Source organism: Anguilla anguilla, chromosome 18 (genome assembly GCF_013347855.1).
Source record: "Anguilla anguilla isolate fAngAng1 chromosome 18, fAngAng1.pri, whole genome shotgun sequence".
Taxonomy (NCBI): domain Eukaryota; kingdom Metazoa; phylum Chordata; class Actinopteri; order Anguilliformes; family Anguillidae; genus Anguilla; species Anguilla anguilla.
In genome coordinates, this window is record NC_049218.1 from 18450385 (window position 1) to 18474210 (window position 23826).

Here is a 23826-nt window from a genome sequence, read left to right on the forward strand (position 1 = left end):
AGGAGTACAGATTTTTACCCTTTTATATGTATTATTATTGGTCCGGGTCAATTTACAATATGACACATCTTTTTATGGTTATAGGGAATCTAATCTACTCCTAGTAAGCATTATGGTGACATTAAATATGAGTATTTTGACATATTTTTGGGAGGGAGAGCTTTGGATATTATGGACAAGTTTGTGAGCCACGACATGGAGACACAAGATCAAGGGATAATTAAACCAAATTACAAAGTCAGCAGTGACACTTGGATTTCCGCTTTATTTTGGAATGACCTGTTCAGAATGTCCAACATAGTTCCTGTAAATGGTGAACTAGACACCTGACAGTTTCCTGCCACTGGTTTAACTAGACTAAGTTAAATGTTAACCTGATTATGCATAATCATCAAAACTAGGTTCAAGAAAGAGAGAAAAGCACTTTAAGACAGTACCAAAGCACATTCTCTCATGGTGTGCGCAGGTTTGTTATTGAAGCACACAATTAACTGAGTAAAATATGTGTTTGGAGTACTTTTTGTCAGCTTGTATGCATTAATAAGCAGGCTTTTTTCAGTGCATGGTTAACATTCCTACTTAATTTATTATTTCAGGGAAATTGTGGTAAAACACAACCAAAAGTGACAGAATTGGAGGATTTGGAGGCACAGAAACACACAACACAAGCATAAAGAGGTCTGTTGAAATGACCTTTGTCCATGGCTTTTGTCTGCTAGTCTGTTATCTGTTGTCTGTTGTCACTCTGATTCAGCAATATGCTGTTCCTTTCATTTTTTTCATTAAAGTGACAATATTCCACGATAAAAACCAAACAGAACTAAAGACAGGAAAATAAAACAGTGAGAAGTATCCACCCCTTTTTATTACACATTATCTAAATGGGTTTAATATTAAACAGCACTTTTACTAGTCAGTGTTGCCTTAGCCCTGATTTGTGGACGTAATGATAGTGACTCATTGCTGCCTGTGTTGTCTTATATTGGACAGTTTATGAGCACTGCTGTGGTTATAAATTGTGCTGAGAGAGACTTTGTATCTATAGCAGAACACAAAGAGGCCACTTCTCAAAATGACCTTCACACAGACTATGTAGGTCAGGTTTATTTCAAAATGAATAAATAAAAAAACAACTTTAGGATCCATTTTACCACGAGTGTACTGAAGTTAAAAGAAATTAATTATAATCTGAATATGAAATGTATAGGCCTATGTATTTTCCTTTTCCAAGACACTGTGGTGTGGTTCCCCATGCCCTCTGTAGTTACCCTTTCTTTCCTTTCTGAATTTCCTCTGGAATAGTTACGGTACAGCCATATTAGTGTTATGCAAAAATGTTTGATCATTCTTTATGCTATTTTATGGTATGGTACTGCAATACCGTTACTATTACTTATAATATTAACAAATTTTAAAAAAATTCTCATAGATTTATGTTTCTCTTCAACTGTTTATTTTTGGCACAGATGTCAGCAACTTACAATGCTTTATTGTAATGTACAAAGAAAAAGAAATCAAGTTCTGATTTTCTTAGGAAACTTTAATGAAGACATAGAGCTTTGAAAAGACTAAGATACTTGGATGAAATCAAGCATTTATGTCACACACATTCACAAATGGTGGAACACAGAGTCAACAACAGGGAACCAACAACAAACTGTACACCATTTAGGAAGGTACCTTAGTTACCTTTCACATGCTCTACACCAGCATTACAGAATAAAAACGGTTTCACATAATTTACTTTCAACCCAAGAACATTTAAAACATGAACTGTCAGGGAATTCCTGAAGCGCTACATGCAAAGTAGCATCCATCCCAGAGGCAGTCCAGGCGTAAAACATGCTTCCAGTGTTTAAATTGAATCTATTATTTTTCTTTTTTTACAAAAGGCTTTCAAACTCCTCTCTGTTCCTTTATTGTCCCCAGTCAACCTTCTCAACATACTCAGGCTCACTCAACATGGATCCTTCAGAAAGCAAATGACGACATGCTTTTGCCCAGACAGGCACCCGCACCCTCTGTATCTGAGCAGCCAGAAGTATACCTGCACGTATGAATGAAACAAATAAATATGCCCCCCTCCCTGTATGCCTACTCCTGGCAGCCAGCACTCACTGATATAAAATACCTTTTCGTTTCTTAATTATGAATAATTTACTACTAATTTATCGTCATTCATCAACGAGAAACTTGGTTTTACTTTTCGGAAATGGCAGGGTTTTTATATAAACCCATGCACATACAAATGTCTAATTTCATTTTCTAATTGTTTACTCCGGAAATGAGAAGCAGGACTGTTATGTCATAGAGATCATGTTATACTAATGTTATTGGCCCCAGAGGGAAAAGGTTACTTTTTAAAAATCAAATATGAATTATAGCCAAATCTGTCCTTTAAAAAATGTTTTAAATACAATGTTATTTTCCAGGTGCCACAAGTACAATGCACACTCACTACACTATGTAACAAAAAACTTCTGTACAAATGTCTCTAGTTGTCAGTGTTCCCTTTAAATAAAATATTTCCAGAATATTCTGAATATTTAATCACAGATATACCCACCATGGCTTGCTCTGAATACAGCATTTAGGATATTCAGAAAAGGACAACATTCAAATTTGGCTAAATTTCTAAAATGGTCGCATTGTTGAAAATACAGATCCTTACAGATCCTGTGTTTTATCTATGAAGTATGCTAAAGTATTTATTTTGTTTATAAGTATCTGGTATTTAATTTCTCAGATGAGATTTAAGATACAATTTTGTATTATCATTTATCTCTCAAAACCTTTAATGGATAGTAATGCTTTTGGGAGGCAAATATTCTTTCCCTGAATTATTTATTATTCTAAATACAGTTTGTCAAAGAGGAATATATTATTTATCACATTTACAGTTTCAATAACTGTGACAAAAAAAAACGTTTACGGGAGGGAGGGGTTTCCTTTCCTGTCTGGCTCTATATTGGCTGGCAGTAAACTACATTGTCCTGCTTATGTGATGTTTATATACTGACTGGTGCAGATGATACTGAGCTGGCCCTGGACTCCCGAGTTTTGCGGGTCGGTACGGTAACCACACAGCACGAGATGCCGACCGTGGCCTCCGGCAGCTCCTCTTCCTCGGTCCATTCGTTGAGATCGGGATTGTAAATCTGGACACATTTCTTGTACTTCTTCTCGATCTCATTCCAGCCTCCGAGGAGGTAGATCTTGCTGTCGAGGGTGCCGATGCCGGCCGTGCTCACCCCCGTGAGCAAGGGGGCGGTGTAGCTCCACTGCCCATTGTGAGGGTTGTAGCATTCAACCGCCAAGACATCCACCCTCTCCCCGCGGCCGCCAAGCTGGCTGCCGCCGAGGACGTAGGCACGGTCGGCGGCGCTGATGGCGCAGTGCCAGCCCCTTGGGGTGCTGAGGCTGTTCTTGTCCTGCCAGCTGTCGGTGGAGGGATCGTACGCGCACACAGAGCGCGAGTAGGCGTTGTTGATGTAGCCTCCTGTGACAAGGATTTTACCGTCGATTACCGTGCTGGCGTGGCAGCACCTGGCCACTTCCATGGAGGCTTTCATCTGCCACTGGTTGGAGGACGGCACGTAGCACTCAACCGAGGACTGGGGTCCCTCGGAGTTGCGGCCCCCGACAGCGAACAGCAGGCCGTTGAATGAGTTGAGGCTGAAGTGGGTACGCTTCTGGATCATGTTGGTCAAATGGATCCAGCTGTTGAATCTGGGATCATATCTGAGAAACAAACAGGAATTGTTTGGTTTGTTTAGAGCAATGGCTCCCAAATTCAGTCCCGGAGGATCCCTGGTTTTCATTCCAACCACAATACAACAAAATTTTTACATTTTTTTATGTTTTAAATGCCCCATATACATATTATGCTAAATTGCAAAAATCACATAATAAGAGATAAAAAAAGATTTTTAACTAATCAAATTAAAGACTGTGAATCAACTATTTGTGAAAATATGGACACATGACCACTAAAACTAACCATTTAGTAGATTTAAAATTCAAAGAAAAGCAAATGATAATGTACCTACGTTGTGTTATCAAGTTTAAGGGAAGAATTATTAAAGAACTTAAACACGTGTTCAACAACCTTAAGTAAGCAGGAGATTACCTGGGATGGAAACCAGCATTACCCCAAACTGGTATTACCCCAGACCGAACTTGAGAATCACAGGTTAAGTGTGTATATTTTCATACCACCCAATGTAAAAGAGTAAAAGAGTAAAAAAAAAAAAAAAAAGGTCAACTTAAAAATTTGGCCATGTTAGCAGAAGCAGAGAAAATGAAGACAAAAGAAATAGGCCAGAAATAAATGATTAAATGCCCTAACAAACCATGTGAAAACTCACCTGCAGAAATTGCTAACGGCGTGCTTAGCCTGGTTTCTGGCATCGTTCTGGTCTTCACCACCAGCGACATAGAGGAAGCCATCCAGGACAGCCACACACTGGTTAAAGCTCTTAGCAGGCATCTCGGTCAGCTTGTTCCAGATGCCGTCGGGGTCTCTGTAGAGGACGTCTTTGCTGAGGGACTTCTCTGTCAGAGCGGGACGCCCCCCCACCGTCAGTAAGACACGGAGGCCGCCACGGAGCTTCGTCCTCCTGGACTGCAGGATGTTCTGCTGATACGGCAGCAGGTGGTAATTCATGGCGTCCACGAGGAGCCGGTGGCACTCGTTGTCGTTCATCATTCGAGGCACGCTCTGCACGTGGTTCACGAGGTCCTGGGCGGAGATGGTGCCGAAGCGGATGTTGTTTAGCAGGTCAGCGGCGTACTTCAGCCTCTTCTCATCAAAGTCCAGCCACTTGATAGCGATCTGGAAGGCGGTGATCTCAGAGGGCAGCTGCAGGGAGTCGTCCATGAGGAAGTCGCTGATCTGCTCGTAGGTGAGCTTCAGGAACTGCTCCATCTCTGAGAACTCAATGAAGTTCTCCCTCATGAACTTCTGCGCGGCCTGCTTGGTGGTCTTGAGCCCGTAGGTGTCTGCGATGTTGGCCACGTACATGCAGTTCTCCACGGTAATCTCCTGCATCAGGAAGTCGCTGCACATCCTCACCAGACTCTGAATCTGAAGGAAAATGGCCGCCGCGATGGTGCTTCCAATGGTGTAGAGGGACAGGGTCAGCTTGCCCGAGTATGCGTATGTGATGGCGGTGGCGAGGCCCACAGGAGACAAATCGTTGAGGTCCAAATGCTGGATGGAGGAATCCTTCTTCAGCACATTCTGAATGTATTCACTGCAGGAAGCCATCACAACCTTGTGCACACTGAAGGTTTTTGTCTTGGTGGCCACGGTTAAGTCACACAGGAAGCTGTCTTGTCTCATGGTGTTCAGACCCTCCAGGAGGTTTGGGCAGTATGCAGGATCATTCACCTCAGTTGAGATGCAGCTGAAGCCATTCCCTCCCTCTAAAAGAGTATTGAGGCCATTCATTTTGTTAATTGGACCATCCTCCACTATCATCTCACTGATGTCTCCCTTGATCTTTTTGGTGGTCTTGTTCTTCTTTGGTGCCATGACTGCAGCAGTGGGTCACAGCCAAGACCTAAAAAAAGTTAAAGGTTATCTTTTTTCCCAACTGTATTTTTATATTTATAAAATGTAGCCAATTCAGGCAATGGCATGTCAACGACAATACGTAATATCATGGCATTGGACAAAATATAAACGGGGGCCCAAGGCCATACTATGAGTGAGTAAAGACATGCTTCCCCATGTGTCCTTTCAAATTAGTTATGTGTTATGTATGCCTAATGTAGGCTACTCTAAATTGACGGACGGTGGAGTGTAAGTTCATCCGGGAAATTCATCTTTAATTGGGAACACATTTTTTCAATTTACGGAGAAAACTGGTTTACCTTATTTGCACAAATTTATTGTGACAAGTAGAGCCTTTATCGAATGATTCCCTATCTACGCGTGAGACGGATCCGGTGCTATTTACGGCGCAGCGCGCCTGTGAAGTGGTCTATTACCGTCCTCAAATTCCCAGGTCACGTGCTACAGCAGTACAAGCATTGGCAATGAAAGCAGAAAATATTCCCTTACAGAAAGTAAGTTTCAGCAACATACAAAAGTTTAGTATTTCACAGGTTCTGACTAATCGGCAGAAATTCGGTTATGAGCATTTACAATTTGAATATTGTGAAAATCACCGAGCCGTTACCCAACATTCCACTCTTTGCATCTGTCACATTTTATCAACACCAGCTCCAAGAATAGCCGCACTGCCAGGCTCAACCACAGGCTCTTTTTCCCTAAAAGACTTCGTATTTAAGGGGCCTTTCTTAATTTCATCTAAAGTTAACATATGCTTTTCAATATAATATACAATCATTCTGATTCAACAATGCCAACTAAAGGTTAATATTATTGTAAGCCTATTATTATTCATTATTTTAAAATATTTGTGTGTGTGTGTGTGTGTAATTGATTAAATATACTGCCCTCGTGCGATTTTGGTATTTGACGACAACAATAACCATGACAGCACTGACATTTGAGAGAACTGTTGCGATTAGGCTGTTTGCCCTATAGCCTACCAGAAAATAAAAATCGCTGTTTAATGGCATATTGACTTTTGTCATATGCAAATAGTATGAAAAGCAATGAAAAGGATGGTACATGCAGATCAGACATGTCACACTTACCTGACAGATAGCAATGAATGAGGCAGAAGTTGGTGGTGAATTGACCTGTACCTCCAAGCCCTGGTGAGGAGCAGAGAGAAAGAATCAAAACTGAACAGTAGCAGAGTAGCCTGGCAATTAACTCCTCCTCTAACTGAAAGCAGGGTAAAGAAGGGATTGCGCAATTCGGTGGTGGAACCCATCCTCTATTTCGGTTCGACCACCAATACAATATCTTTAACGCCCATAGTAAAAGAAGCAATTGGGAAGCATGGCATATTACATCAAATGTGGCCTACGTCAAATGTTAAATGTACGAACAGCAAAATTTCTAAATAACAGTAGCCTATGTACTGAACCACACAAACTAATTGGTTTCCTTTCAGCCATAGAAGACTTTTTAAGGTATAGTTAAAGGAGGAGCAGAAGCAACAACAACAGCAACAACATTTATTTCTATTGGGTTTGACATGTAATTAATTCTGCTTGTTCAAATTCGTTACAGATTTGACAATTGTTGCATCGCCAGCTCATCGCAATGGTGCAGAAAGACATTGGGCAAATATTCACAGTTCATAATGAAATCAGGTGTTGTTGCAAATACTTATTGGGGGATACGTTTATTAGGCTATTTCTACGCATTCGATTCGGGAATTGTTGCTTTATATGAGTCATTCCATAAATACTGTTAGTCAAACCCAACTCAAGGCTTTTCATACCTGATGATTTCACACCTTCCTTTTTTTTCAATGAGCGTTCAATGAGCCACCGCCCCATATAAAAGATGACGACAATGATTTCGACGTTTCCAATCCGCAGGTGAGTTGCTCACGTGAGAGGTTGTAATGGCCGCTGCTGATGTTTTGAAGAAAGTCTTGCAATTAAAACGTCAGCTTAAAGAATCATCCAATTCGAAAACGGTATGTTTTACAAAAAACCACGTAATCTAAGAAATTCAATTAATATGCTTGAAATGGATAGCCGTTGATAAATTTATTTTTAAACACCCTTCAAAACTACACGCTACTTTCACTAGCTATGGCCTTACCTTACTTACCTATTTGTGTATTGCACCATACAACTGATTATGCTTTATAATGAAATTTACTGTTTTTGCTTGTGAATATTCCTTCAAACTTGCGGGATGTTTTGAGAAAATTGACTGGTTATGGCCTACCAGATTTGTATCACTTATTTCGTCAGTCAGCTAACATAGAATAACATAAAACTAGTTTTGACCTTGTTTATAGAAGGCTTTTAAATTGTGAAAAGTACATACACATAACTCCTGAAGGGGCTTAACTGCACAATATTAATTTGTTGTGTTTTGAAATGCTTCATCAGTTTTGCAACCTGTATATTTGTGCATAGTAAAAGCAATGTTATTGCTGAAGATGGCCCATAATGTTGGAATACAATATAGAGAAGACCTAAATGGGTTCTCTGGGAATTTCATGACTTAGTGTCTACTTTATTGCGTGCCATTCTCCACTGTTCTCCTTATTCTCTGAAGTGTATTTGTTGTGGGCTGTTGATTCAGGAGGCAGGCATGTGGTGGGCGCTGAACTCTAAAAATAACCAACACCCCTCCTCCACTCCACCCCAAAATCCATCTTGGATCTGCTGCCCACCTGCCCTGCTCCTGAAATCAGAATTAAACCCCCAAAACAAGGAAAAGGAAACGCATGGAATGCGAACGAATACACATGGAAACGGCGAACTGAAGTTCTGAGCTCGACTTTCGGTCCCTTGGGGAGAACAGTAACGGCATGTTGTAATACGAGTCCCCTCGGCTCGGTGACATCTGCTGTGAATATATTGCTGTCCTGCTGGTACTGCTGCCAGCCGTGTGCACCCGCCCTGGCTTGTGAGGTCAGCTAATTCTTTTTACAGCCAAGGTAGCTGCCGACATTAGCATTGCCCATTTATAGTACATGGTAGGGGCTGGCTGGTTCTGTGGTATTCCCATACATAGCCCCTGATCTCAGCGCACACTCAGCTATTCTGGCTTTTTAGAGATCCTATGGTAAGGGGCCTCACCATATTCGGTATCTCCGGGTACGTATTTTTCAATGGGCTCTTGTTTTAAAAAAAAAAAAAAAAAAAAAACGTACTCAGGGATGTGTGGTCATGGCGTTTAGGTAGTAAAAGGGTTCTGTCATATGTAACTGGAGTGAATGGGACTGTGTATTTTGCAGGGTCACCAAGTATGTGTGGCTGCCCCCCCCCACACCCCCCCCCCAAAAAAATTGTTAATCATTTCAATCATTGGGGTGGGGGGGAACCTTAGGACATGAGATTATGAACATTTTGTTTTGCAACTGAAATGAGAAATGTGTAGTCTGTAAGTGTGTAATGAGAAGGAATAAGCAGGGGTTTAGATTGCAGAGAAGTTTTCAGGCCCCTCTTGTAAATTGCCATCCAGTGATTTTTTTTTTCAAGGACAGTGTGAATGTAAACCTCTGGTTCATCTCTTCAGATTCTGAAAACCTTGAAGAGACTTCAGGAACTGGACGTAACCCTTAACATCCTTGCAGTAAGGGACAACTGTGTAATCTTGCCCAACTCGCCTGTTTTGCATGCACTGACCGGAAAGGTTACATTTCATTCAGGATTCCTGTTTCAAAGTTCATAATCTTTTTTAAAAAGGATTTTCTTCCACATTCATCAGGACACAGGAATAGGGAAAGCAGTCAATGCTTATCGAAAGCATTCAGATGCTGGAGAAGTGGCAAAATCATTAGTTAATCAATGGAAACAGTTAGTCCCCAAGGAACCTACCAGGTATGTGTAACTTATTCCTGGGTGTTGTCAATAAATGTCTGTGTGATAATTTATGCTTGCATTATTTTGCTTTTAGAAGTAGCGGCATCATCATTATCAGTCATAATTAGTATTAGCAGTAGCAACTGTTTGTACGGTTGTAACCTCATCAAATTAATGCCAGCGATTCTTCAATGTTGACATATCTGTGATGCTCAGTCCTGTCCAGGAACAGTCAGGAGATGAGGAACAGTGCCATAAAGATCAGCTGGAGGTCTCTGAAAATAAGTGTTTTGATGATAAAAAGTCAGGATCTACAGGTTCAGATACCGAATGCAAACCAGGAGGCAGTCATAGGAGGAGCAAAGTTCCCTTCAGGCAGGAGTCCAGAGGTGACCGTTCCCATCTCCATCTGAACAACACCCCCAAAAAAGACAAGAACAAAGTCTCATCCCCAAAGTCTTCTCTGCTACCTGCAGTGCATCCAGATGTGGACTCCAAGTTCAGGGGAAGCCGTAAAAGGGGTGTGTGCGAGATCACGAATGGCCAAGAGGCCAAACGCTCTCAGAAGGACAAGAAGTCCTCCAGGGCTAAGGAGACTCCTCCGGAGCGCAAGAAAAAGGAGGAACCATCAGATGAGGAGAAAGGGCAGAATGGTGAAGTGAAAAATTTGGACACAGAGGAGAAGGCCACGAAGAAGACGAAGAAAGGAGGTGAGTGCACCAATGAGAGCCAGCCCAGTGGGGACGAGATGGGAAAGCCCACCATGTCCTTTGAGTCCTACCTCAGCTATGACCTGAAGGCTCCCAAGAGGAAGAAGAAGCCTTGTGACAGCCAGAAAACCCCGAAGAAGTTCAAAGTCGCTGCTGTAGGAGAGGAGCCCCAGAGAAGGGCCTCCTGTGGGAAGAGCATAACTGAGCAGCCCAAACGATCTTTAGAGGAGTCTCCCAAAAAGGTAATATTTGTTTTATATAATGGGTGATAACTCTCTTCGGCTCTTATTCTGGGAGTGTGCGTGTGTGCATGTGTGTGTTCCCCTTGGATGTAGACCCTCATTTTATTTGCTTTCCAGCCTTCAACTGGGTCAGTGATGGACTTGCTTAATATTCCACTACCAACATTCTTACCAGAGTGTGAGGACTTTACCACTTTCCCATACTTTGAGAAGAAATGTAAGTATGCGAAAGGCCAGTAGTGTGTTTGGCTCAGATTCAAGCGGCATCACTGAGTCAATTAAATGCCATTGCTTATCTTTTTCTTCACTAATGCAGTTTGTCAAGCTTGGCACCAAAATGAAAAATATTTGTTTGCATTTGTGGAATAATGGTAAAACCTAGAATATGTTTGAGTCAAACTAGGTATGCACTGCTAGTTTTATTTATTAAAAATAAATAAAAGCTTTTTTCTTTCGGCGTGTAAACTTTTAAGCAAAGGCTTCCCTTGACCTCCTTTGAACTATATTACAAGTTTTGTTTGTTTTGAAACTAACCTGCTTTTATTTAAAAAAAAATTTTGCCCTCGGACCTCTAAATTCCTGTTATGAGTTTAGCGTTTGGGTCTCTCTGACTTGCAGCTGAGGACGAGGCCAGTGCTGTTAGTGAAGAGGCCCCTGTTTTCACTGGGCAGAGGCTCAACAGGAAGATGCAGGTGTACTCTGGAACGAAGACCAGCTTCCTGCCCACCATGATGAGTCTGCACCAGCAGTGTATCCGTACGCTTCAGAACAACATCGACTGTGAGTGCGGGTTTTGAGCAAAGGGTCCACGTGTGCATATATAGTGCCCTCTATAATGTTTGGGACATAGACATTTCTTTATTTTTTTATTGATCTGGCTCTGTACTTCACAATTTTAGATTTGTCAGTTTGTCAAACAATTCAGATGCAGTTAACGTGCAGATTCTCAGCTTTTATTAAAGGGTATTCTTATACATTTTGGTTTCACCATGTAGAAATGACAGCACTTTCTATACATGACTCTCCTCCCATTTCGGGGCACCATAATTGTCCCAAGTGTAATGGAGGGCACTGTACTTGCGTGCATGTTTGTATCTGCATGTGGCCACAGAAATGTGGACTGGCGGCTGGGTTTCCTCCTGAACTGTAGGGCCTGCATGGTGTCTTGCAGTGCTCTATGAGATTGGAGGGGTGCCGTTTGATATCCTAGAGCCGGTGCTGGAACGCTGCACCCCTGAACAGTTGCTTCGGATCGAAGAATGCAACCCGGTAAGAATATCACCGCGGGTCGGTGAGCATCGGCGGGACAACGTTTGGTCATGTAGGGTGCTTTGGGCAAACTGAGGTGGCGTGGTTTTCTTTTTCCCCTCATGAACGGCACTGGCTGTGTGGGGAAAGCTCTGCCAGCACACTGCTCTTCAGTCTTTGGCTGCATCCCGGAGCACTGGTCTCCTCCTAGTGGGTACTCCACAGGTGAAAAGCCCTTGTGACCTTGTTTACTTGGTGTAATTAGACTGGAGCCCACAGGTGCGTTATCCTTTCCTTCGCTGTCTTTCATTTCCTCTCTGGCATAGCGCAGGCTCTCTCACTCTCAAGATGACTGAACAAACTCATCCCATCTTCTCCTCCTCCTCCTCTTTCTCTTGCTCTTGTGAGTAGAATAAGGGCCCCTCTGTTGCTGTCAGATTTAGACTAGGTCATTGTAGGACAGCTGAGAGAGGTGTGACCGAAAATGACACTACACCTGTTTAACAGTTTCACGTCGTGATTTTAATTAAGATGAATTTAAGTACTGATCATTCTTTCAGCATGGTTTCATGTGCACAAGATGGGAGGGAAGCTAATGCATATAAACATGTTTCCCTCTGGGTTTGTATATTTGTGTACTGATCTTCCATTTTAGGCTTCTTCTGTATTACTTGGGTTGGTGTGTGTTTAAATGCCAGGTGTTACAGAAACAAAAACCAGCTGTACTGGATATTTATATCTGAACCTGGCTGCACCTGCTGGCAGTGTCAATGTCTGTGTAATTTTGTTAATGTATTTCTTGGCACTGATTGGGTGTGGGCCTTTTCACTTGATGCCAAAATAAGTAGCTGCGGGGGGGGGGAGGGACTCATCCATTGCTCCATTTGGTTCTTGTAATTTGAAATGACAGCAGTTTGCACTGATAAAATATGCAAGTGCATGCTGTTCCCACAGGTGTACATTGGCGATACTGATCACCTGTGGGAGAGACACTGTCAGAGAGACTTCCGGAATGGCTGTCTGGAGGAGTACGAGTCCTGGAGAGAGATGCACCTCCGGCTGTCCAAAGAGCGAGAGAAGAAGCTGCAGAAGCTGACGGAGAGCATCGTCTCCGCTTACTCCGGGAAACCTAAAGGTGTGCGTAGGACAGGGGTGGGCATCTCCGGTCCTGGAGGGCTGGTGTGTATGCAGGTTTCTCCAGGTACCCTGGCTAAATGAGCTAATTGACTGTTTATGCCAACACTCGTAGATTAGGTGAGCCAAACGTTTCATATAGGGACACAAGAACAGTCTTCGGTGTCCCATAATTAAGGTCAGAAATGGACACGGCCCTCGTTGCCCACCTCTGCTGTGGGGAACACACCCACGGGTGTGGTGGCTTAAGGCTGTGTGTACAGTCTAAATCAGGGGCTTCCCTGAGGTGCCACTTTTGGAGCTCAGTGTTTGGAGCTCTGCTTTTTGAGGCACTGGAGCACTACAGACAATCTCTGCTCCATTAATGCGGTAAATGCTTGCTTCTGAAGTACCGCCTTCCACAGTCAGGGTCATTCTGAGCCAAGCTGGAATGACTGTTGGCTGACATGCAGCAAAACTGCTTTAACCTGAGCCTGTTTTTAATGTTTAATGAGCTTGTTGAACTGGTACATAACAGAAGATTGTTTTCTTGGCTATCTGTCATGACAGCATTGTGTGATTGCTTAATCTTATTTTTCACGTTCTGCAATTTCCTTGTCATCTCCATATTTGAATAATGATTGTACATTTAAAAATTTTTAAAACCATCCACATGGCACATTAATATTATTTATGGGGAATGCTGTTGAGTGGTTTAGTTTGAGAAAGGGAGTTTACTCTATGTATGCTCATCCGATTGAAGGCAAATTTGACGATCTCTATGGTTAAGATGGTTTGTCTCACACTGCCCTCCCTCGAGTAAATAGTGTTCTGGGATATGCTGTCCTCTCTGGGTGGTGTGAACTGGATGTTCTCTGTGGACTGTTGCATTGCAGTGATTTTTCCCCCTCCGCTCCTTCCCACCCCCTCAGACAGGCTGATTTGAGCACTTTAAACAGTTGTCTTTTCTAAAGGGGGTGCACTATCACCGGCTCCTGCTAATGCTGCCCTGCAGCAAGTTAGCATAGGTCTGGCCATCTGTCATCAATGACTATAAATAGCTGTAAATGGCACCCAGTGTGAGGGGTTAACTGAGAGAGCCTGCTGGTTTGTGACTGATTACTGAGGCCTGGTAGAGCTGGAGCTCAGGCTCACATAATCCAGCTTTTAAGAGATTTCATTGCTTATGTATTTAGATTTTTATTGATTTCTTTTTTTAGACGTGCATGCATGTACACTTCATTCAGATAATATACCAGTTTGGTACAAGTTAATGTACAATAATTATTACTGACAACTTGCTGATGTCTGTTCCAGCTTCAGGACTGTGCAACATTTTAATTATTTTGAGTCTTGTGTGCAAGTGACATTGCACTGCAGTATATGGATTTTTTCCTGACCGAGAATAGCAGGGGTGTTTCATGAAATGGAATTGAGTTTGTCTCTTACGTAATCAATATTGTCAATCAATCAATGGCAATGTACTGTCCAGCCAGGATGTCAATTTTTCAGTTTTGCTTGAATTTTATTTGGTATTTTATTACGGTGCCCAACACACCGTATTAGACTTAATGATTTCAGGCATGAAAAGTACAGTACAATGCATAATAGTCTATTTTTGAAACCAAAAAGTTTTCTGCAGTCGTCATGTTGCACAGGTTGTTCAATTTCAGTCAACGTTTTGTTGGAATAGACTCACATTTAAGTTTTAGTAATTGGCAACTGTGTCAATAATCCATGGTCCCTTGGTAGCTATAATACAGACTATTCCACATTTTGAGAGTCGATAGTCTCTTGTATCCACCAGCACTTTCATAGTTTTCTGCTGTGCTGGCCCAGTCCTTGCTCTTCACTTCCTTACCTTCGGCTGAACCTGCTTCTCACCAATCTGTGATCACCATCTTCCGTATGTTGTACCATTTGAAAATCATATCCCACTGAAATCATGACATTGTCAGTTCATCATCATTCATTGTCCTAAATGCTTTCTGCTCATTTCTGCACATCTCAAGGTGAATTTGAATTGGTCTGAGATCATTTATCGAGGGAGCCCTAATCTAGGATTGGGGCTCCCCTGTGAACCTCATTCATCCAATTGATCCTGCGTCAACAATCCTACTCGGAGACGCTGTGGGCCCATTGTAATACACTGTCTGTGCTGTTGAGCCTACATGTTGGGGAAAATGGCAACAGTGAAAGGCCTCTGGTCCCAGGTTATGGTATATTATCCTCCTTCACTAGCAAAGAGCTACAGCTGAGATTCATTGAACAAGTTACTCTGCTGCTCCCTCTACAGGTCGGCAGGTGAAGTTGGCATTCATTAATTCCACTGTTAAGCCGCCCAGGAATGTACGGATCAAACAGGAAGTGCGCGGTACCGCTGGGCCCGTGATGTCCTCCAGCCTGCCTGACCGGCCCAGGCCAGCTCAGGCCCTGGACCGAACCAGGTCAGTCCATACGTCTGGTCAGGGGAGGCTTGCTCACATATTATGCCAACTTATTTTGGCTCCTGTAGTGGTGGTGGTGGTTGTTTTCTGTTGTAACCAGTTTGAGATGGTGTCATGTTTATGAGCTCCAGGCTTGTTGCCTGGATGTGTTTTCATATGAGCTCTACCATGGGGTGTGACAGAGCATAGATTGCTGTGATTGGCTGTCATGCTCAGATGGAACACTGCGATTGGACATTTGTTCTGATGGGCCTGACAGTGTGGTGCCAGAGAATCAATCAATCAATCAATCAATGCTTGATTGAGTGTGGTGCCAGAGAAGCTGACTGTTGTGATCCTGAAAGCGCTGTGGTGGCCAATGCTGGCAGTGAGCTGGGCTCTTGCAGTGGAGCGAGCAGCATTTCCCACTGTTCTGTGCACTGCAAAATAAATAAATAAATACAATATTTTAGTCTTTTTTGATAAATTATACAAAAATATTGCATGAGGCAGGTGAGTCAGTTTGACTTATTTCAAGATTTGCAATTTGGTGAGACTATTTCACTTGACAAGCAAATGGAAACTTAAAACAAGGTCAAGTTTTTCACTTGAGGAAAATAAAAAAATAATTAAGTCTCATTTCATGACTAAAACACTTGTTAAGAATCCTCTCCTTGAGCCTGATTAGAAGGTTGAAACTTGACCTGGATCCCAACATCCCAAAACAACCACTTCCTACTGCTACCAACTTCATCAGCGTGTTTTAAGCCTTTGTGTTCATGTTCACAAATGTGCAGTGCTTCTGCAGACATGTTGATTCCAATCAATAAATTCCAGTCCATTTTTGTATAGGTTTTGTCTGGTTCTGAAAAGCCCCAAAGCTAATTCCTTTGGACAGACCTCACTGTACTGGTAATACAGCCTCTGCTCTAGGGCCCCATTCATTGCTCATTACTGGAGGCTAAACATATGGAGGTTCAAATTCAAATGTACTTTAGTAGTATGAGAACTTAACTGCATGTACTTTACCGTTATTTGAACATGCATATGTAGTGGAATATGAAATGACTTGTATGAACCCCTGACACCCCTTAGCTTGTACCCAGGCAATGGCCCCTACTTGGTTTGTTTTTTCAAAAATCAATTTTTTATGTCAAACACAAGTGCTTTCCCTCAGTTTAGTTTCCAATGGAATTTTGCATTTTTGTATGTAGAGCCGAAAATAATATTAACAAATTTAACTGATAATTTTGGACTGTGCTCATTTAGTCAATTCTGTGTCTGTGTTTGTCTGTGCCTGTGTTGTATATCTGTCTGCCTGCCTGTGTCGATGCCCGTGGCTGTCTGTGTCTCTGTATGGCTGCATAGTTTACGGCCCTGTTTACTGTCCGTTTCCAATGGGAGCGTGCCATTGGACGCGTAGCTCTGGGGGTGCGATGGGGGCGATAGTGGAGGCTGAAATGCCTTTTGCGTGAGGTGAGCCGGGCGCAGGGATCAGGGTAAAGTGCCGCATAAACTAGTTTGGTTCCGGTTTGAGGCGGTGTGCGGATCTCCCTTCCGACATGGCTGAAAGGCCAGTCTTCTGTGTACACAGCCTGCACTGAGCCTTCATTGGGCCTTTAGTATCCTCAGAATATTATTTATTTATGAGGGAGATGAATTTGAGGCTGAGCTTGAAAAATTGGGTTTGCTGAATTAAATTTAAAAAAAATAAAAATAAAATTTAAGTTTGATGTGAAAGCTATTGTCAGGTGCTGATGTCTTAATGTGTTTCTCTGCAATCTAATGCACAGCCACAAATACCTCACGTGCTGTGAAATAAAAATTTAACTTAATCTGGGCAGCAGGGAAAGGTCTAGTAAGTCTGCTTTAACCGATGTAAATCTTTTAGGCGATTTCACCAGTTCCATCATGTTTGAAGCAAATAGGCCTTTTGCTTTGTTGCTTGCAATAAGCCCCTGAACTTAAATTCACTGTGTTCAAATAATTATGCCCTCTTGGTACAATGGACCACTGATCTTCGGTCACTTCTTTAACTACTTTAAGTCTCAATTTACTTAGAACTTACTATTTCCCCTTCAGTATGGCACTTACAGCTTGACATTGTTAATTACATGACTTTTTAAATGTAGTGATGCCATTTTTGTGTGTATTTTTTGGTCCTAACAGGTGATAGCCTAATCTTTTTGTGCGCACTATTGTAAATCACTTTGGCTATGTTCATCTCTGCAGGTGCGAAGTAAATTATTCATGTCAGACCTGTGCGTGATGTCATTTCCTGCCTCTCCCTTCCCTCCTTTAGCGGGAAGGCTTTGGACAGCCGAGCGCGGCCTGGCTGCAGCGATGCTATGGCCAGCACCAGCCAAGCACCGGACCCCAGGAAGATTAAGAGTGAGTCCCTCCCTCTGTAGCCTGCTTTTAGGGATCACTGCTGGGACGCTGGGCTCGCCATTCTGTCAAAACCCCACTTCATGGGACACTGTTCTGTCACAGCCAGCATTCTGGGGGCACGGTTCAATCACAGCCCAGCTTCTGGGCATGCTCCTTCTACCAAAAGCATCAAACATTTCCTACCTCAGCACCTGGTACAAGAGCTCTGACTGCTCCTGTTCCTTCTACTGCTACTGATCCCGCTGCAGTTCACAGGTTGGGCTCACACAGACATGAACCACAGGAAGATGCTTTATGTGCAGCTTAAAGGGATACTTTCACGTTCTATGGTTTTCTTGATATCATGTCAGTTTTGGTGGATTTTTCTGATTGGCCCAGACAGCTCACATGTGCAGTGATTAGCTGCTTCCTGATTGGAAGTTGATGATCACACACACGAACATTAATATCAGTTGTGATATTGTGCCGGTGGTGCTGCAGTCTCATGTTGCATAAGACATAGGAAACACTGCTCCAGTCCCTCTGCTGCTTCTCTCAATGTCACGTTTGCCCCCTGGCTTGTCTGCCAAGCATGCTTCTCAGTGCCTGCGCTTTAATTTTGGCCCTGGCCCTACACAGTTCCACCCAAACGTATCTGATCTCTCCTGACTACACTAGCCTGGCCCTCATTGTGCATTCTTATCATCTGAAGGAGTGAAATTACACTCATCCTGTTTTCATGCGCACCTGTCTCTCTCTCTCTATCTCATATATTAAGTTATGTTATATGTTCTATGTTACATTACATTATATTACACCTCTGTCATGCGTCACTGCTCTACACTGCTGGCATAAAGGTAACCAAGCGAGAGTACTGAGCAGTTTGTCAGAGTTGTGCTGTTCTTCCAGTCAGGCTTTCAGGTCAGTTAAATCTGTATTATTGTGTACAAATGCACACCTGGTGCTTTAGTCTGCCTCGCGTTTCTCCAGCTGTTTCACTCCTCTAGCGTTGTGATTACAGCTGATGCTCAGTATAGTGCAGCCTCCTTACAGACAAGGGAATTTATTGAACCTACTCTACTCTTTTGCACCTTTCCCCCCTGCATTTCTACTTTTTACATTTCCATTGAAGCTTATAATGCATGAGTGTGTTTGTGTGTGCAACTGGAAGCAAGAACAGCAGTAGCAAAATTTCACCACTAGGGGAAGTGATGTACCATCAAAATACAGTAGTTGTAGCTTGTGAGGGGAGAATGAGACTTCATAAGCACCAAAACGGGTGAAGGTCTCATGCATGGGTGAGTCTATTGCCTTTGCACTAATATGTGCAACAACTTTGTTCCAAGCTGATTAAAGATATCCGTACTATTCCTGTCATTGGCTTATACTGGTCTGTCTCTGGCACCATGTGGTGCATTAAATGTTTCAACAGTTTCACCCGTTAGTAGAGTATCACTGTTGGTTAGGATGGAGTGCCGCGCTGCCCTGCCTGAAGCCCTGTGTTTTTCCCCTCATCAGGACTGGCCCCGATGATGGCGAAGTCTCTGAAGGCCTTTAAGAAGCAGCTGGTCCGCCGATGAGACTGCAGTGAGGGGTGGAGAGCCGTGGACCCTGTATGAACGGTTTGAGATCGCCTCTCTTTCCTTTTGCTTTTGCGGCGTATGTTCGGACTCGTCTCCGTGCCACCCCTGAACTTGGGAATCGATCGCCTGGAAATATACTGGTGATGGGAAAGTCTCACAACCGACTTGTTGGTGAAAATGAATCATGGCACTTTCCTCGATTGCTCATTTAAATCATGTAAAACTTTGATTAATCTGCATTGAATATACTGAGAAACTCATTCACCTGTGTGCAATCTTTTCTACTCCTGTATATTGCGCAATACACATTGTATTGTGTTGAGATAAGATTGTAAATACATGCATATAATACTGCAAAGGGAAAAAAAGGCTACTTCTGAGATTTGAATAATTTTCATAAAATAATCAAGATCACAATGCCATGACATTGGCCTGGAATTGTATGTATGAATGAACCCGTTACATTTTGCAGTAACATGTTAGCTGTTGGTTCCCCCTACTGGTCTTGGGCATAAATACAATAAATTAAATGATTTGGAGAGGTTACCTTTTCCAAAAGGCATGCTCTTATGGTTAATGTTCTCCTTGTGTAAAATAGATTTCACCAATGGCTGTATTATAAGATGCTTGCGCAAAACATATTATTTTGTCCACAAGAGTTTAAATGTTGTATCATTTTTCATTACTTTAGTTCCCAGTCCCATTTGTGACATCACATCAAAGTGATTAGTTATAAAAAATAAAAAAACAACAAATCCAGGAGAATAAAAAAGGGGTTTTGTATGTGTTTTTTGTTTGATGTATTAAATATTGAATCCATTTTTATTTTGTCCCTTATTTGGAATGCCCCGGTCCCATTGCTGTCCCAAGCTCTACTCTCTATCCAGGACCGTCCAGTCTAGCATTTAAATCATCCAGTCAATGTTTCTCTTTTCTTTGCAGCCCAATGAATGAGCACAGCCAATGTACCTGGGAGTAACTAACCAAATGAACCCCCCCCCCCCCCTCTGTGGGCAGTGCTATGACCAGTCATTCACTGCTTTGTGTGGGTCTGCTGTTCAGTTTGTATGGTGGAGTCTGGTATTGTATGGAGATTCAATACCAGACTGTGGGTGTGTCATCATAGTGAGAATGATCATACATCCAAAAATAAAAACGAAAATAGCACACATTCAAAAATTAAAATAAAATAAATAATGAGGTTTAGGTAACCATCCTGAAAGTACATACATTCAAAAATATAAAGTAAAACCAAAAGTCCAAAAATAAAAACATTTTTTGTACCCGTCATGAAAGTACACTGTGTACCAACTTGTAATAAGTATATATTTTGGGATTTGTTATCCCTATTTGCATCCAAAACTCAAATAGTTTTACCTCTTCAATTATACATTCCCTTGGGACACCGTGGCAGTCCTCTATGTTGAGAGATTCACGGAGAAGTACGTATATGAACGCAGCGCCTAATTCCAGCATGCGGTTTGGCCATTTTCAGGTCTGAATCGATTGGGATTAATACGTAGAGGTTCCAATCTCAATCTGTGGGATAATGCTGGAGATTAGTGATAATGGAAGCAGCAGAAAGCTGTAGAATCGGCCAGAAATGTATTCCTGATGACGATACAAGCTCCTGGCTTTGGGATGGGGAAAAAATGAAAAGCATCCAACTGAAATAACCACACATGAGAAAATGCAATGGGCTGTTATGGTTGTGCAGGAGAGAGAATGGCATGGTTCTAAAGGGTGATTCCATTGCCACCACTTTTGGGCTCTTGTGGATTTTATATTCTGTATTGTTTATGTTTTTGGTCTTGGGTTTTTTTTTTGGGGGGGGGGGGGGGTCAATGCCAACATGTTCCCTATTGCATGATTGCTTTATGGTTTGGAAAAGCATTCCACCCACCTAGTGCTGCATAAGCAATTTGGGAAGCGATAGCATGGAAGGGTTTATTTTCTGTCTAAACCAACTAGACACTACAACACTGATTACAGTACATGAGGAATATGAATCCTATAACTGCAGCTAATCCCTCTTCACTGTGTGTCAATTTAAAGTTGAATGTGTGGACTATGTTGCACTCTTCTTTAAAATCAGCAGTGAAGAAATGCAGAACTAGTTGAGCTTATGGGACTTGTTGTAACTATCCCTTACAATAAGGATGATGGTAGGTCCTTTCATTATTAAACTGGGATCAAATGGCTTCTCCGTCCTTCATATCCTGACTTTATGTACTGGCTTGTTTTGGTTGAACTCCAGCATTGTTCTATTTGTTTTACCTTCAAGCACTGTACACCTGATCCCCTAGTGGGATATCTCCACGAACTTGAAGAATTGATATAATTGGTATGTGTTCATATACATATGCCTGACAAATATTCCAGTGAATATGAGTCTGTGCATTGTGTTGTATGGCATTATGTAAAACGTTAGTAAATACTGCATTGTCTTGGACAGCCGAAAGACAAGGACACGTGATTGTAAGTTTTCAGCATTGATTAGCCTAAATTACCTGAGAATTATACCCTGAATTTCCTGAAAATGACTGATTTTTAAATTTACTCCAAACTACTTATTGTGGTACTCTCCTTCGCTTTGTCTCTAGTTTGCAAGCCACACCTGTAAATATGGGTCAGAGTCGGGGACATTTCTGACCTCTACTAGAGAGGCATTTAAAGTATGCCTACTAAAATTCAGTGGGAGTACTTGATTTTGGTTGGAACATTGGTTGGCTGTTGCCAGATGAGACCAAAATTGAGTTTTTTTGACCAGGCCATCAGTGGCGGATTCGATGTCTGATGACTCTGTCGAAAAGGACATTGTGCCTACAGTGAAATATGGTGTTGGATCTTTGTGCACAAAGTCAGAATATGACTTTGTGCACCCTCCCTATGAAAGTATAACAAAGTGCTGGAAATTGATGCGTAAATGTTTACACCCAAGTTTTTGGGAAATGAAATTACTAGTTTAAAAAAAGTTACTTTTTTTCTCAGCAATTGTTTAAAATATGCAATCATTCCCAGACCAGTGAGTATATTATGTAACATCACTAAATCTGTAATGTTAACTGCTAAGCATGTAGCCTTGGAAATAGAAATACTGAATGATATTTAGCTAAATGTATGCATTTAAATTGGATTACTTTGCTGAATTCTCACATTTAAATATTTATTCATATGTTTAATGTCTAATGAGATTTTCTTTCTGCCAATTTTACATTGATTTCTGACAGCACCACTTTCAGACAGGTATGGTCGGGCTCACATTCAGTATTAGGCGTAATGTATGTTATTTTTTGTATTATGAATCCATAACGGATTATTAATGCACTTGACAAAACCAGTTTCATATTAAAAGTTGATTAAAATCGAAGTAGGTCTAAACTTTCATAAATTATTTTCTAAAATTCTCCCTTTGTTTTAAAATGAGCTTTACCGTACTCTACCTCCTGGAACGATAAATCGGGACCATCCTGCTCTATTTCGACGGTATAATGACTGCGGTGTAAAAGCGGATTAGGTGGAATCACGAGTTTCTGTTCAAAGTGACGTGTTCCGACGTCACTTTAATGGTGAGGTCACAGTATTTCTCCGATTATTAACTGGGGTCTGGACTGCAGTTCGGCTTCACTCTCCTCTGACAAAATATGACGATGCATAGTTTTCCAAGTAAAACACACTTTTGTTTACATCTAAGAAAGCCCAACAAAATTGTGTAAACATATAACACATGGCCTAGGTACGGGACAAACCTTTATTTTTGAATCTCTGAGAATGGCATAGTTCCCATTCCCACATTAAATACGGTTTATTATCATTTGAACTCCATGCAGATTAGCCTATTAATTTCCTTCATATGTGAAGGAATCTGACATTTAAACAGTTTGAAACAAAAAATGTCGTGTAAAAACTGCGGGGGGCCGCTGTAGTCTTTCAACTAGGCGTTATAGAGTTCGACTGCCACTGCAGAGAAGTCGATGCAAACTTGCAGGTATCGCAAAACGCGCTACGGGGACTACACTATCTCACCCGCGACCGCCCGTCCCTTGTTCCCACGATACACCGAGGGAGGGAGAGGAGCAGTGAAACAAAGGGAGGAGCAGTTAGGAATGGTGACGTCAGATTGGAATGAGGGAGTGAATGTTCCGGGTCAGAAACTGGAATGAGAGGAAATTAACTCTAGAGCGAGAAAAACACGAAATCGCAACCGACCAAAACCGAGATGTAAGCGTCGGCTTGTGAAAATAAAGGCCGAACTACTCAACATTCCACCGGCTGCAAAGATTTGAAAACGGGACAGAAGCCAGCGTGAGGATAAAAGTATCTGAAGTGTGAAAGCGCAACCAGCGGTTTTATTCCATGTTACTCTGTGCAGTTTATTTATGCCCTGGGAGGTGGTTTGCGTGTTTGTTCACTGTTAAAAGTCGCACGAAGAGGCGCTGCCGTACCTGATACTGTGCGTGGAAAACTTGGGAGTTGTTTTCTATTGGATTCTCCTTTTATTTTGCGTAGTTGTGGGGGGATTTTCGAAGAACGGAGTTTATAGCAACCCGTGATGTTTCACTGTATTCCCTTGTGGCGGTGTAACCGTCACATTGAAACGATCGATAAGCGCCACTGTTCCCTGTCCTACGTCCCAGAAGAAATCTACCGTTACAGTCGGAGTTTGGAGGAGCTTCTGCTTGACGCTAACCAGCTACGGGACCTGCCTAAGGTAAGACCT

General features: G+C 42.2%; 3 protein-coding genes across 4 annotated transcripts in view; 2 read left to right on the forward strand and 1 right to left on the reverse strand.

Annotated features, from left to right (window-relative positions):
• Positions 1-1434: 1434 nt before the first annotated feature.
• Positions 1435-6774, reverse strand: klhl31 (kelch-like family member 31). The gene is made up of 3 exons (XM_035399746.1): positions 6670-6774; positions 4368-5564; positions 1435-3741 (listed from the first exon to the last, which is right to left on the reverse strand). Exons 2-3 carry the CDS (start codon positions 5534-5536, stop codon positions 3009-3011), a joined length of 1902 nt encoding a protein of 633 aa, XP_035255637.1. The 5' UTR covers positions 5537-5564; positions 6670-6774; the 3' UTR covers positions 1435-3008.
• Positions 6775-7459: 685 nt separating this feature from the next.
• Positions 7460-19557, forward strand: eloal (elongin A, like). 2 transcript variants are annotated; one of them, XM_035399745.1, is made up of 12 exons: positions 7460-7568; positions 9128-9184; positions 9320-9432; positions 9631-9803; positions 9891-10366; positions 10484-10583; positions 10985-11146; positions 11538-11635; positions 12569-12749; positions 15024-15174; positions 17456-17544; positions 19042-19557. In XM_035399745.1, exons 1-12 carry the CDS (start codon positions 7494-7496, stop codon positions 19101-19103), a joined length of 1737 nt encoding a protein of 578 aa, XP_035255636.1. In that variant the 5' UTR covers positions 7460-7493; the 3' UTR covers positions 19104-19557. The 2 variants fall into 2 exon arrangements, with proteins under 2 accessions (XP_035255636.1, XP_035255635.1); XM_035399744.1 differs by having other exon boundaries at positions 9631-10366.
• Positions 19558-23174: 3617 nt separating this feature from the next.
• Positions 23175-23826, forward strand: part of lrrc1 (leucine rich repeat containing 1) — a 45031-nt gene continuing 44379 nt past the window's right edge. Inside the window, exon 1 of the mRNA XM_035400704.1 lies at positions 23175-23817. Coding sequence (XP_035256595.1) covers positions 23659-23817 — 159 coding nt within the window. The 5' untranslated portion in view covers positions 23175-23658. The remainder of the gene's footprint in view (positions 23818-23826) is intronic.

Bases quoted from the DNA above. Each gene is read 5' to 3' on its own strand.
- klhl31 (XM_035399746.1), bottom strand. From the start codon at position 5,536: ATGGCACCAAAGAAGAACAAGACCACCAAAAAGATCAAGGGAGACATC. The intron at 3,742-4,367 runs GTGAGTTTTCAC...TTTGTTTCTCAG, and splicing joins GCCGTTAGCAATTTCTGCAG to ATATGATCCCAGATTCAACA.
- eloal (XM_035399744.1), top strand. From the start codon at position 7,494: ATGGCCGCTGCTGATGTTTTGAAGAAAGTCTTGCAATTAAAACGTCAG. The intron at 10,367-10,483 runs GTAATATTTGTT...TTTGCTTTCCAG, and splicing joins TAGAGGAGTCTCCCAAAAAG to CCTTCAACTGGGTCAGTGAT. The intron at 11,636-12,568 runs GTAAGAATATCA...CTGTTCCCACAG, and splicing joins GGATCGAAGAATGCAACCCG to GTGTACATTGGCGATACTGA.